Source organism: Phyllobates terribilis, unplaced genomic scaffold (assembly GCF_046119375.1).
Source record: "Phyllobates terribilis strain yellow unplaced genomic scaffold, ASM4611937v1 Scaffold_1__5_contigs__length_1240528914, whole genome shotgun sequence".
Classification (NCBI taxonomy): domain Eukaryota; kingdom Metazoa; phylum Chordata; class Amphibia; order Anura; family Dendrobatidae; genus Phyllobates; species Phyllobates terribilis.
The window spans coordinates 336943045-336958102 of record NW_027362761.1 but is presented as its reverse complement, the minus strand read 5'-3'; the positions used below and the strand labels follow the sequence as shown (position 1 = coordinate 336958102).

The 15058-nt window shown below is 43.7% G+C and overlaps 1 protein-coding gene across 24 annotated transcripts in view; it reads right to left on the bottom strand.

The window, feature by feature from the left end:
• Positions 1-15058, bottom strand: part of RIMBP2 (RIMS binding protein 2) — a 711286-nt gene that overhangs the window by 157069 nt on the left and 539159 nt on the right. For all 24 annotated transcript variants that reach the window (XM_073676113.1, XM_073676112.1, XM_073676118.1 and 21 more), the window contains one exon: positions 11635-12447. In XM_073676113.1, coding sequence (XP_073532214.1) covers positions 11635-12447 — 813 coding nt within the window. The remainder of the gene's footprint in view (positions 1-11634; positions 12448-15058) is intronic.

Below are 15058 nucleotides of genomic sequence, written 5' to 3'. Positions count from 1 at the left end.
TAGCTATACGGGTGGATAGGAGACTGCGTGCAAGGGTTAATGAGAGCAAATCCTCTGCTATGTCAGTTTCTGGTTATGAGAATGTGTGTACTAACAGTGGTGAATCGATGGAGATTGGAGCGATGGCACCTCGCTCTCAAGAAAAAGATCGCAGATTTTCTGAAGGCTTGTGTTTCTATTGCGGAAAATCTGGTCATTTGATTAAAGACTGTGAGCTTCGTATCAAGAAAGAAAAAAAAATGGTCAGTCATGCCCGTATTGCCTGTTTAAGTTCCAAGGGTGTATTTTTAGCTGCTTCCACGATTGCTCAGGAATAATTAATGGAATTTCGGGTGTTTGTTGATTGTGGGTCTACTCTGAATGTTATTGAAGGGGGATTCTTGGAAAGACTCAAATTGAAACCCGAACCTTTATCATCCCCCATTGCTGTGGTTTCTGTGGATGGTTCCCCTTTGAAGAATATTACTCTCAAGGTCTGTGAATTTCCTCTCACTATTAATGGTGTTCACCATGAGAAATTGGATTTGGTAGTGTTGAATAACTTGCCTTCACCAGTAATATTGGGATTGCCCTGGTTAAAATTTCACAATCCTGTACTGGATTGGTCTACCAGTGAAATTAAATCCTGGAGCCATAAATGTTATGACAAGTGTTGTAACGGGCGTATTGCAGCTTTGGATAGGGGAGAATTGCCTGTTCCTATTCAGGATTTTTGGAGAGTTTTTTCTGAGAAGGAATCGCAGGTTTTGCCTCCCCATAGAGACTATGATTGTTCTATTGAATTTGTCCCTGGAGCGACTCTTCCTAAAAGTCGTTTATTTAACCTTACTATTCCTGAGAGAAAGGCTTTGAAGGAATACATACAGACAAGTTTGGCCGCCGGTCACATTAGGCCCTCTAAGTCTCCTGTGGCGGTTGGATTTTTTTTTGTAAAAAAAAAGGACGGCGGTTTACGTCCTTGTCTGGATTTTCGTGAGATTAACAAAATTACTGTACGCAATCCTTACCCACTGCCATTGATTCCTGATCTGTTTAACCAGTTAATGGGGGCCAAGTGGTTCTCTAAAATTGACCTTAAGGGGGCATACAATCTGTTGCGCATGAAGGAGGGTGACGAATGGAAGACTGCTTTTAACACTCCTGTGGGTCATTTTGAGAATCTGGTTATGCCTTTTGGTCTTACTAATGCTCCTGCATTTTTTCAGAATCTTATTAATGACATCCTTAGACCTTTGATCGGCAAAAATGTGGTTGTGTATTTGGATGACATTTTGATTTATTCGCCGGATCTGGAGTCTCATTGGCGGAGCGTACGTGAGGTATTACAGTTATTAATGGACAATTCGCTTTTTGCTAAGCTGGAGAAATGTGAGTTCGCTGTACAGAGAATTAGTTTTTTGGGCTACATTATCTCCAGCGAAGGTTTTGAGATGGACCCGGTTAAAGTTCAAGCTGTACAGGAATGGCCTAGGCCTATTGGTTTGAAATCGATACAGAGGTTTTTGGGTTTCGCCAATTATTACAGAAAATTCATAAAAAATTTTTCTAGTATTGTCAAACCTCTGACCGATCTCACCAGGAAAGGTGCTGATGCGGTTCAGTGGTCTTCTGAGGCCATTGAAGCTTTTGTGTATCTCAAGGAGAGGTTCACCTCTGCTCCCATCCTTATGCAGCCTGATGTGACTAAGCCGTTTTTGGTTGAGGTTGATGCTTCCTCTGTGGGGGTTGGCGCAGTATTGTCTCAGGATAACGGGGATGGATTACATCCCTGTGCCTTTTTTTCAAAAAAATTTTTGGAGACTGAACTGAATTACGATATTGGTAATCGGGAATTATTGGCTATTAAACTCGCATTTGAACACTGGCGCCACTTCTTGGAAGGTGCGGAATTTCCCGTTCAGGTTCTTACGGATCATAAAAATCTGATATATCTTGATGCTGCCAAGCGCCTGAATGCCCGTCAGGCTAGGTGGGCACTGTTTTTCTCGCGGTTTAATTTCTCCGTTACTTACATCCCTGGTACTAAGAATGTTAAGGCGGATGCCATGTCTCGCAGTTTTTCTCCCATAGTCGGTGCTGAGAAAGAGGAGAACATTTTACCAGAAGGTGTTGTGATAGCTGCTTTGGACTCCGTTTTGGAAGATGAGATTCTTAAAGCACAGGAGAATGCCCCATCTAACACTCCTCATGGGAGGTTGTTTGTGCCTGGGACCTTTAGGAGAGATTTGTTTGTTGAGTGTCACGAATCTCGGTTGGCAGGTCATCCCGGAATCTCTGAGACCAAGAGACTGGTGGGTCGCAGTTTTTGGTGGCCTGGATGGCAGAAGGAAGTCATTAAGTGGGTGCGTCAATGTACTATATGTGCTAGATCTAAGTCCTCACATACTCCTGCTGCGGGGTTGCTTTGTCCTTTGGAGGTTCCCAGTGCTCCTTGGACACATTTGGCTATGGACTTTATAACTGACCTTCCCCCCTCTGAGGGTTTTACTGTCATCTGGGTGGTCGTGGACCGTTTTAGCAAGATGTGTCACTTGGTCCCCTTCGTCAAACTGCCCTGCGCTAAAACTCTCGCTAAGGCCTTTGTCAAGGAAATTGTCAGACTTCATGGCGTTCCTACTGACATTGTTTCTGATAGGGGTCCTCAGTTCGTGGCTCGTTTTTGGCGTGCCTTTTGTGACAGGTTGGGAGTTCATTTGTCGTTCTCGTCCGGATATCATCCTGAATCTAATGGCCAGACAGAAAGGAAAAACCAGGATGTTGAGCAGTTCTTGCGTTGTTTTGTGGCAGACAATCAAGAGGGGTGGTCTGAGTTTCTGCCACTTGCTGAATTTGCTCTGAACAATCATACATCTTCTTCTGCTGGTTGTTCGCCTTTTTTTTGTTGTTCTGGGAGACATCCGTCGTTTGGGTCGTTCTCCAAGTTGGGATCTGCCATGCCTGAGGAGGAGAATTTTTCCGGTGATTTGGAGAGAGTTTGGTCGGATGTGCGTGGTAATCTTCAGGAGGCCAACAGAAAATCTAAAGACTACTTTGATAGGAAACGACAGGAGGTTTTGTTCGCTGTTGGTGACATGGTCTGGTTGTCCTCTAGGAATCTGCGGTTGAGGATTCCTTCTAAGAAATTGGGTCCCAAGTTTGTAGGGCCCTTTAAGGTGCTTCAGGTTGTCAACCAATCTGCTGTTAGGTTGGAGGTTCCTACCTCCTGGAGAATTAATCCGGTATTTCATGTCTCTTTGTTGAAAAAAGCTGTTGTATCGGATTGTGACGCCTCTGCCTCTGTTCCTCCGGTGGTGGAGGACGGGGAATATGAAATTTCTCACATCCTTAACTCTAGACAGTATAGAGGTAGTTTGCAATATCTTGTGGCCTGGAAAGGTTTCGGACCCGAGGATAACTCTTGGGTGAGGTCGGATGATGTTTCCGCGTCCAGACTTATCAGAGCGTTTCACAGGAGATTTCCTGATAAGCCTGGTCCTAGGGGATCCGGAGGATCCTCTTAGAAGGGGGGGGGTACTGTTAGAACCTTGTTCTTAGGTTTTTTCCTTTGCTGGTCACATGACCTTGTTGGCCTATTTAATCCTGCTCCGCCCTTCTGGCTTTGCTGGACTTCATTGTTTAACTACTTTCTAGCTAGCCTGTGCTCTGTATCTAACTCTGTTAGTTTGCTTGGTCTACGGACCTCTATGTTCTATATATTTTGTTTGTTCGTCTGTCTGCTACTATTTCTGTTAGGAGGTGTCCCATTTTCCTCCCAGTCCTTAGTACTTGTAGGGATTCCTTCCCCACATCTATAGGTCTCCGTACAGACTAGCTTAGGACTTTAGCAGGTCTGATCGCAGGATCAGGTTCCCTGTTACATCGTAGGGATAAAGCTGAGTTCTATCGTAGGGACAGATCTCCTCTCTTTCCTTAGCTCTGGTAGCAGAACATAACAAAAAGGCCCTGAATCACACTGAGTTTATCCCATTGACGCAACAGTTTTCCCGTTCTGAGGACATCCCTGCCTGTTCCTCTGGCCGAGGCCAAATATTGGCCTGGACCCAGTGTTTCACCAACTGAACATCTCTATTGTCGTTCTGGGCCCGTTCCCAATCCGTAGGAGCTTTTCCGAACACTGTGGGCATCCCAGAGGCCACCCCACTTTAATGTACCACGCTCTGGAAGACAGGCAGCCAGCCTAGGTCGGGGGTCTCAGTGTCCTCGAGTTCATCATCGATACACCTAGCCTGTGGTTCCATCGGAACCCGTGATAATGCGTCTGCGTTTCCATTTTCCCTTCCTTACCAGAACTAGATATGGTAGTTAAACTTAGTCAGCCGTGCCATCCACTTCTGTTCTAGTGCCCCCAGTTTGGCGTTTTCCAGGTGGGCCAATGGATTGTTGTCAGTCATTACTACCACTTCAGTTTATGTTAGCTACTCTGCAAATCGTTCGGTCATAACCCAAACCAAAGCCAGTAGCTCTAGCCTGAATGAACTATAGTTTGCGGGATTCCGCTCTGTCTCTCTTAGGAAATGGCTTCCATAGGTGACCACTCTCTCCCATCCATCCTGTACCTACGATAACACTGCTCCCAGACCATGCAGGCTTCCGTCTGTGTAGAGTAGGAACAGGGTATCAAACTGGGCGTAAGCCAGAATTGGTGCGCTGGTTAGAGCGGCTTTCACTTCCTAAAACGCCTTCTGTTGTGGAGGACCCCACTGAATGGGATGATTCTTAGGCCCTCAAGATGTGCCTCTCATGAGCTCGTTCAAAGGACCGACCAGATGGGCGAACTTTGGGATAAACCGCCGGTAATATCCCGCAAGTTCCAAAAAGGCTCTCACCTCTCGCAATGTTCTCAGCTGAGGCCACTTCTGGATGGCCTCAACCTTCTTGGCAGCTGGCTGTACTCCTTTGGGAGTCACCACATGACCCAGGTATTCTATACGGTCTCGGAACAATTGGCATTTCTTGGGCTTTATCTTCAGTCCATGGTTTTGAAGTCGCTGCAGGACTTGCCGTAGTTTCTGTGGATGATCCTCGAATGATGTCTCGAACACTACCACATCGTCCAGGTAGATGAACACGGACTCGAAGTTCAGGTCGCCCAAGCAATGTTCCATTAGCCGCTGAAATGTTCCAGGTGCATTTGAAAGACCAAACGGCATTCTGTTGTACTCGTATAGTCCCATCGGATGAATGCGGTCTTCGCCTTGTCTTTCTCTGCTACTGGAATTTGCCAGTATCCGCTGGCCAAATCAAGGGTGGAGAAGTACTTAGCCCGACCCAGAGCAGATATTGGTTCTTTGATCCGGGGGAGAGGATAGGCGTCATGTACAATGTGAGCATTCAGTTTTCTAATACTCAAAGAGAAAGTAGTGCGTATATAGTATGTCAGGATCACCAATATCACAAGCGATATAATAATATACATTTTATTGAACAAAGTCTAGAACAAACAATTAAAAACAATTAAAGAGCCACAAAATAATATATAGCATCATCCAAATACTCCATGTGAGGAATAACGGACCCCCTCCCTGAAATAATTCATTAAATAAATCACCAGAGAGCCTGAAGATACATGACCAAATAAATACACAAAGTCAAATTACATCTAGGTGCACTGCCCCAGGCTAATACATGATACACACATATGACTATAGATGACACAGCTCAAGACAATAGTAAAAGAACCTATGTAAATCTCTCAAGTACACTGTCTTAGAGAATTGTATATTAAGCAAATGCATGAATAAAGAGGTTCATATAGTTTCCCTGTGTAAAAACCTGTGCATGGCCAATAGTTTCAGGTCACTCTGAGCATGATCAGATGAAATGAGGGAGGGGGGTTGGAAACCCCACGCGTATCACCACCAGGAAGCATGGCTTCTTCTTTCCCCTGAAGAAGTCTCTGAGCACCAGACGTGTTTCCTCCGCACCCGAGTTGGGACAGATGGAGGAGCTCGGGGAGCCAGAGCTGTCCCCGGAGGTTGGACAAATCTTATTCTCATCTGGGACACTTCTAGTCGAATATCTTCTAGTTCTGCCCGCAGAGCCAGTACCACATCCTTCAGAATCTCCAAGTCTTCGGACCTCGTCTGGCTGCCCATCACTTGAGCGCTACTCACTATTTTCTCGACCACAGGCATGGACTCTTCCTCCCTCTCTATTGCGGCAAGGTAAACACTGTAAAACGTCAGATCAACTGTCATCCGGGTCATCTCTTGCAACTTGTCCATAGGAATTTGTTGGCTAATCCAGCAATGAACTGATCCCGCAACAGCTTATCCACCTCCTGGAAAGCTCCCATAACCTCGGGATCCCGCAGTTGTACTTCATTCAACGTTTCTTGCAAGGCATTGGAGTATTGCATTAGAGTCTCACCGTCCCGCTGCAGCCGGTTGAAAAAGAAACTTTGCAGTGGAGTCACTTTGGCATGCCCCCGTGGATTCCTTCCAGCAGCGCGAGTATTTTGTCTAAGGTGTCCCTTTCGGACTCTGGCCGTACCATTACTGTCCTTCTAGCATCGCCTTCGAGGGCATTCAGTGCTATTTCGGCTTGCAACTCTGGGACCAAGTTGCACATTTTAATGACACTCTGCACCCTTTCTGTCCTGTCTTGCAATGTCATGTTTTTACCGTCCTATTTTGGCAAATGCTGCAATAGTGCCCCGGCTGAAAGGTACCCCACTGGAACCAAGGCTGTGGCAGGTGGGTTCAGCACCTGAGCCGGGGCCACTGGCAATAAGGGATTGTTTCCCTCTATGTTCCTGTCCATGGTGATCGCTGTATCCTGCTGACTACGCCAAGTTGTAGACTGTGCACCGGGGTTGTCTCTCCCAGAATACAGCGGGCCGAGTACAAAGAACACGACCAGGCAATTTGTTAACTAACTACTTTTTACTAACAACGAAAACTGAATTACACTGGAAACACAAGAAAGAAACATCGTTAAATTTCACACACACATAGCCCAGGACAGCTAGGACCCCATGCACTGCACAACCGATAGGCCCAGGATGTTCTGTAAGATACACTATAATTTGCCTGACCTATGGTTACTCCTAATGCAGTAACCGAGTGTTACCCAGAGCAAGGATGTAATTAGAAGGGTGCAAGAGGCGGCCCCTGCAGTGGTGTAGCACAGAGATTCACAAACTTAACAATTCTTTAAGATTACAATTCTATTATGCTATCTCTACTCAAGCTTATCCACGGAGGGGAGGATCTAGATAAGGTTCACACAGCCCTATTAGCAAATATGTCTCTAACTGAGGATCTATGTTTGGTGCCAAACTCTCTCTACAGTCTGCGTGCACGCTCCCACCAGGATCCCTGTGGTGGGGCCTGAGCTCAGGACTTACCGGCTGTAATCTGATCACTGAAGAGGCTCCCTGATCGTCCAATCGGCTGTTTAGCTGGGAGGTCGAGGAATGGATCCTGGACTTCTCACCTGGAACGTAGTTTTAGCCTGATAGGCTAGCAGAAGGCCATTCACGTCACAGCAGATACCTTGGGGGGAATCCAACTTTGCATCCAACCACAGTCGTCCCCCCAAAGTAATTCTTCCTCTCTGGCCGGGATCACAGGAACAGTTGCACCACCTTTACTCAATAATCTGCTCAGCTCCCAGCACACTGCACACATTGAGCTTCAGGATGCCACACGTGTTATGATCTGCTACAAGCACTAAGGAAAGACAGGAGATCTGTCCCTACAATAGAACTAAGCTGGATCCCTACGATGTAACGGGGAACCTGATCCTGCGATCAGACCCGCTAAAGTCCTCAGCTAGTCTGAACGAAGACCTAAAGATGTGAGGAAGGGATCCCTACAAGAACTAGGGACTGGGAGAAAGATGGACACCTCCTAGCAGAAATTGTAGCAAAAATAAGACAAACAAACAACAAAGAACATAGAGGTCCGAAGACCTAGCAAAACTGACTAAGAAAGGAAACAGAGCACCAAGCTAGCTCAAGAGTAGAAATTACAATGAAGTCCAGCAAGGCCAGGAGGGCGGAGCCGGATTAAATAGGCAAAAAAGGTCATGTGACCAGCAAACTAGAAAAAACCTAACAGGAGAGTTCTAACAACACGGTTCCCCTGATCAGTCAGCTTCCTGTTTCAACTGACTAAAAAGTCCACCATAGAGTCTCTTTAAAAGGCAACAAAGACCTCTTGTGGCTGGAGTCCGATACTGCAACAATGTCCAATCATTCCCATGTCACAACCTCACAGTCCATAAGGTCACATTCACACATTCAGTATTTGGTCAGTAGTTTACATCAGTAAGACAAAATCAGGAGTGAAACAATCAGAGGAAAAGTATAATAGAAACACGTCACCTCTTCTGCATTTATCACATATCCCTGGTTTTGGCTTACAAATACTGATGTAAAATACTGACCAAATACTGAACGTGGCCTAAAAGTAAGACCAGTATTGGTGTTTTGGGGAGTGATTGACCAATATAAACTCTGTAAATAAAGTCTCTGAAATAAACTATCAAGGTGTAAACTTATTATTCATATTTTATAGAATGTTGTTTGTATAGATTGAAAGAGATCTTGGGTCGGAGGTTTCAGGTTCGTGGCTTTAGTGTTGGATGGACTGAGGACTTACAAAGCAATGTCATGCCCTGCACAGAAGAATACATATCTATACTACAGACATCTAGGCACTACGTGTGCCACAGTATGCAGTCTGCTCCAGGGAAAAAAACCTTTGTAATATGACAAAGCATGCTATTATACGTTTACAAGAGGCGTATCATGGGAACAATACTCCATACTACGCATTTGTGCATGAGGTCTAAAGTCCCGATTAATCAAGACTTGCGTTGTTCATTCCGGACTTGATGAGGGGGCATACTGGAGTAATTTCATACAATAACCCCTTCACAACGCGGCCAATTTCAGTTTTTGCGGTTTCCTTTTTTTCTTTACCTTCTTCCCAAAGCCATAACTTATTATCTTTCTGTCCACATAGTCATATGAGGGCTTGTTTTTTGCGGGATGAGTTGTACATTTGAATGACACCATTCATTTTACCACATAGTGTACTGGAAAACGGGGAAAAAATTCCAAGTGAGGAGAAATTGTGAGAAAACTGATTTTTTTGGAAATTGATTTTATGGTATACATTGTGTGGTAAGAATAACCTCGAAATCTTATTCATCTCATCAGTATGATTACGGTGATACCAAACATGTCAAGTTTTTTATTTATTTTTTGGGTTGTGTCGCCATTTTCTGAGACCAGTAACATTTTCATTTTTCAGACAATGGAGCTGTGTGGTGGCTTATTGTTTGTGGAGACGAAACAAAGTTTTTATTGATACAATTTTGGGATAGATATGAAGTTTCGATCACTTGTTATAGCATTTGCAGCAATGTAATTTTGCATTCTTGAATTTTTTTTCATTTACGGTGCTTACCGATCGTGTTAGTTATTTTTATACTTTGATAGGTAGGACTTTTCTGAATGCAGCGATACCACATATGTGTATTTTTAAATTATCTTTATTTTTATTTTAAATGGAGGGTGATTTGAACTTTTATGTTTTTTCAAACATTTGTTTTGTTTTAACTTTTCGCTGTTCTTATTAGTCCCCTTAAAGAGAGCTCCGTAAAGACAACAGATCCTCAGCTGTCATAACAACTCATCAATCAAGTCACGGGCGTGCCTATTGGCACTTAGCATGACGTGCCCCCACGCCAGCGCACTGTTAATGCCGCTCTCAGTTTGACAGCGGAATTTAACAAGTAAACAACTGTGGATGGTGCTTAACACCACCCAAGATTGTTAAAGGCAGGTCCTGGCTGTAACACCCCATGAGCCCGCCCCATACACCTGCTTCCGACTTGCACCGTACATATACAGCGGATGTGGTGAAGAGGTTAAGAGGTGCATGCCTTTTAATGAATCAGCTAGATGTAAAAAGTGGCCTTGCGACTGGAGAAAGTTTTCCGCCATAAGGTACCCCACAGGTCATTATGGATTAGACGAGCTGTAGTGTCACTCCTATTCAAAACCATTCCCACCCAAATGCATCCATTTTGGCGGATCTGGGAAAAACTAACATGAAAATGCCAAAAATTACAATTCTTATGCCCAAAAAATGTTTGACTTTTGAAAGTGATTATCGCTTTGATGAATCAGGGTGTTTACTGCAAAATTGCACCAGACACTGCTACGAATACAGACACACTAGGCTTATGATTACGTGGCCAGTACCAGCTTTCTAACTCCTTGATCCAGCAGATCAACCACTATACTCATCAATTAAGTAAAACCACCATCAACCCCAATGTTCTCTCCATGTAATAGGCAGGTACAGGAAGAGCTAAAGCAGCATTACATTGGGACAGCCTCATTAATTTGCATAGACCTGTACAGGGGTGACATGAAGGCAGTTGGGCTGTCAATGTAGTTGCTTAGTGAATACTTAAACCTGAACAGCTTGAATATCTTCAGTATACATTGATCTTAAATATCTTAAAAATATTAAGACAGTTCAAGTGAAAAACATTGATTTTCTTGTGACAATGGCACCTGTCAAGCAGTGAGATATATGAGGTAGTAATTGAACAGTCAGTTAACCTGATAATGACCAACTGCTGTGGATTTATGGTGGTTGGTTCAGGACTTTAATCCCTTGTCACTGTAAATTTATGGCACGGGATTAAAGCTGCAATCTAGCAGTAACAGGCCCGATCCCCAACTGTCAGACACAGCCAGTTACCCTGGGGAGAAGAGAGAAGCGGTTTATTACCACTTCTGTCTTATATCTTGTCGACTACACAGTGCTCAATGAGTGCTTTGTAGTGAATACAAGCATCTGCAATATTAGTACTCCTATAGGGCTTTGGTATTAGCCAGGAAGCTTTTGATCCAATGCTGCCCTGGATCCCGAGGGTTTCCGCAATTTTTTTACTGGCCAAGAGAACCATGGGACTGCTGCAATCAATCACTGACGCATAATCACTGCTGCATGGACATGCCCACCACAATATGAACGCTGTAGACAATTGTTGCATTAGTGATCATTGTGGCCAGTCATTGGCTGTAGCAGTCACATGCCCATCCTGTCCAGTTTTTATCATGTTTTCTATGCTGCGTTTTTTGTCACCTTTTGCTTGTTCAACTTTTAAATAAAGCTGCTTTGCTTTGAATACTTCCAGTAACTTAGCTTTGATAAAACTTTATTGATAAAGTCATGTGCAGATTACATAAGTTTTTAGTGCATTTCCGCTGTGGAAACACGCTAAACACATATGTGTTTTTACCTGCTTATTTTACACATTTCATTCAAGTCTATAGGAAAAATTTGCAAATAAAATGCACATTTTCCGCTAGAGAAATTTACATGTTGCAAATATCAAAAATGCATCGAAGCTCTGATTACGCAGCATGAAAAAAGCACAGTGGGCATCAGATTTCTAGAAATCCCACTCACTTTGCTGGACTTTTAAAACACTGCATTTTTTTTGCACAGTGAAAATAAGCAGTGTCAAAAATGAACCAAATACTCATCGTTGCAACTTAACCTTAAGGTTTCACAATTTCTCAATGGCAAATAGATTCCTCAATTTAGCAGCGCATGGGTTTCACAAAAAAGTATCACATTGCATAAATATATAATAACTGACCTGACGGTTGAGTAGAAAAATCTGCATAGGCTTCCTTCCTCTCTCTCTGTTCCAAAGGAAGCTGCCATGGCATTTGGTGGGGCTTTGCAAGAAGTTTGACTTTGTAGATTGTATTGGGTTTTATGTTGATAAAGTGATACTTGTAACAGGCAGCCTTAACAATGTCGAATTCCTCATCATTCAAGAATATGATGTGGCTATAATTGCTGTTGCTTGGGAGCCAGGTAAGTTCTGCAGACATTGGGGTGACATTGTCCACTTTGAGATGGGAAGGAGCTACAATAACATCCTTCCCAACCAGCAAAGTGCACTGGAGCTCATCAGAGTTGCCCCGATCTGTGACGGTCTGGATTGATATGCGGTATGTAACTGTGGCAAGATCCAGTTTTTCAAGTAGACATTTGGTTCTGCTTCCAAAGCTCAAAGTAGCACGGACATCTTTTCCCACCAACACATTATAGCTGTGGATTGTACCCCAGCCCAGTGGCACTAGTGGTGGCTCCCAGCCCACAATAACACTTTTGGCGAGTTGTTTGATAAGGGTTATTTTCCGAGGATAAGGCACAATGTCTTCTCCAATCTCATCAATGTTCACATCCATGGTCCCTGTGCCATTGTTCAGCACACTGGACTCTATATGGATTGGTGGGGTGATCTCTAGCTTGTGTTCTCCTTGAAAAAGCGGAGCTGAGTGATTGAGAAAATTTTCTTCCTGTTCACTAGCCAATGTGCTGGAGACATGAAATTCTTCATTTTGAACAAAATCCACAAAATTTGATGGTACTAGTCCCCTCTGGCCATCCAGCAATTCTCCTGTGTTACAAATACATACAGTTATAAAGGAATGTATTCTAAAATTTCTTTTAGGGTTCTACGATAATACATATACCGTACATATTAGTGGAAAGCGCAGGGGTAATGGCATTTAGTAACTATTTTTTGGATAGGAACTGTCTACCTTTAGAGCTTGCGTTCATCAGAGAGTATACACTACAATCTATGAATGCAATTCTGCAGTATCAATACTTTCCTCTTCTAATCCCAGCCAGACTTCACCGGCTCACAAAGAGGTTTATGTGCGGACTGTAGGTCTCTTTCTTGATGTAAGTCTATGGAGAGTTATTCTCGGGTTCATAGACTTACATTGGAAATGCAATGCAGCCCCACACAATGCAAGAAGACAAAGCTGAAAAGTGGTAAAAAGGTCCAGAAGAGGACTGGATTGGTGCTGAAATAGGGGAAGATGATCAGTAAGTAAAATAGGAACACCATAAAAAAAACCTCAGCAGAATTAAAGTAGTCGGGCAGAATGCTTAAAGGGATTATACAGGACTTTTATTATTTTTGTGTATGAGGCTAAGAACTAACCGGCAGACAGTTGCTAACTACCGGTCTGTTCTGCATGGTGACGAACTCTGCCGGCTCAGCTGGCGATTCCTCTGCTTCATTTTACCTTTCATCAACAGAACAGCTCTTTCTCTTCTGGTCTGCTCTGTTTAAGAGAGGTCACTTCCAATGACATGCTAATGAACAGCCTGCTTCTTACAGTTAGGTAGTGGGTAGCCGAGTGTCAATCAGCATGACATCGGCAGAGATTCCCCGTCAACAGAGCAGAGCAGAAGAGAAGATGCTGATCTGTTGACATGACGACAGTAGAAACAGGGAATCACTAGCCGGAGTTGTCTGTGTCCCCTCTGAGCCAGCAGAGATCGTCCCTACACACAACAAGCTGTTAGTTCTTAGCCCCATATGCAAAAATAATAAAAGTCATTGCGAACCCCATTAATTATAATGTGTTCCTGACAAAAGAAATAGAACTTCACAGCTGATAAATCACAGTTACATTGTCCTCTATGTCTCCTGCTCTTCACTGATCTACATGGGAATCTAAGAGATACAGTGGGTACGGAAAGTATTCAGATCCCTTTTAATTTTTTCACTCTTTGTTTCATTGCAGCCATTTGGTAAATTCTAAAAAGTTCCTTTTTTTCTCATTAAAGTACACTCTACACCCCATCTTGACTGAAAAAAACAAATGTAGAAATTTTTGCAAATTTATTAAAAAAGGAAAACTGAAATATCACATGGTCATAAGTATTCAGACCCTTTGCTCAGTATTGAGTAGAAGCACCCTTTTGAGCTAGTACAGCCATGAGTCTTCTTGGGATTGATGCAACAAGTTTTTCACACCTGGATTTGGGGATCCTCTGCCATTCTTCCTTGCAGATCCTCTCCAGTTCCGTCAGGTTGGATGGTGAACGTTGGTGGACAGCCATTTTCAGGTCTCTCCAGAGATGCTCAATTGGGTTTAGGTCAGGGCTCTGGCTGGTCCAGTCAAGAATGGTCACAGAGTTGTTTTGAAGCCACTCCTTTGTTATTTTAGCTGTGTGATTAGGGTCATTGTGTGGTTGGAAGGTGAACCTTCGGCCAAGTCTGAGGTCCAGAGCACTCGGGAAGAGGTTTTCATCCAGGATATCTCTGTACTTGGCCGCATTCATGTTTCCTTCAATTGCAACCAGTTTCCTGTCCTACAGTTGAAAAACACCCCCATAGCATGATGCTGCCACCACCATGTTTAACTTTTGGGATTGTGTTGGGCAAGTGATGAGCAGTGCCTGGTTTTCTCCACACATACCGCTTAGAATTATCACCAAAAAGTTCTATCTTCATCTCATCAGACCAGAGAATCTTATTTCTCATAGTCTGGGAGTCCTTCATGTGTTTCTGAGCAAACTCTATGTGGGCTTTCATATGTCTTGCACTGAGGAGAGGCTTCCGTTGGGCCACTCTGCCATAAAGGGCTGACTGGTGGAGGGCTGCAGTGATAGTTGACTTTGTGGAACTTTCTCCCATCTCCCTACTGCATCTCTGGAGCTCAGCCACAGTGATCTTGGGGTTCTTCTTTACCTCTCTCACCAAGGCTCTTCTCACACGATTGCTCAGTTTGGCTGGATGGCCAGGTCTAGGAAGACTTCTGGTGGTCCCAAATTTCTTCCATTTAAGGATTATGGAGGCTACTGTGCTCTTAGGAACCTTGAGTACTGCAGAAATTCTTTTGTAACCTTGGCCAGATCTGTGCCTTGCAACAATTCTGTCTCTGAGCTCCTTGGGCAGTTCCTTTGACCTCATGATTCTCATTTGGTCTGACATGCACTGTGAGCTGTGAGCTCTTATATAGACAGGTGTGTGCCTTTCCAAGTCAAGTCCTATCAGTTTAATTGGACTCCAATGAAGGAGTATAACCATCTCAAGGAGGATCACAAGGAAATGGACAGCATGTGACTTAAATATGAGTGTCTGAGCAAAGGGTCTGAATACTTATGACCATGTGATATTTCAGTTTTTCTTTTTTAATAAATTTACAAAAATTGCTACGTTTCTATTTTTTTTAGTCAAGATGGGATGCAGAGTGTACTTTAATGAG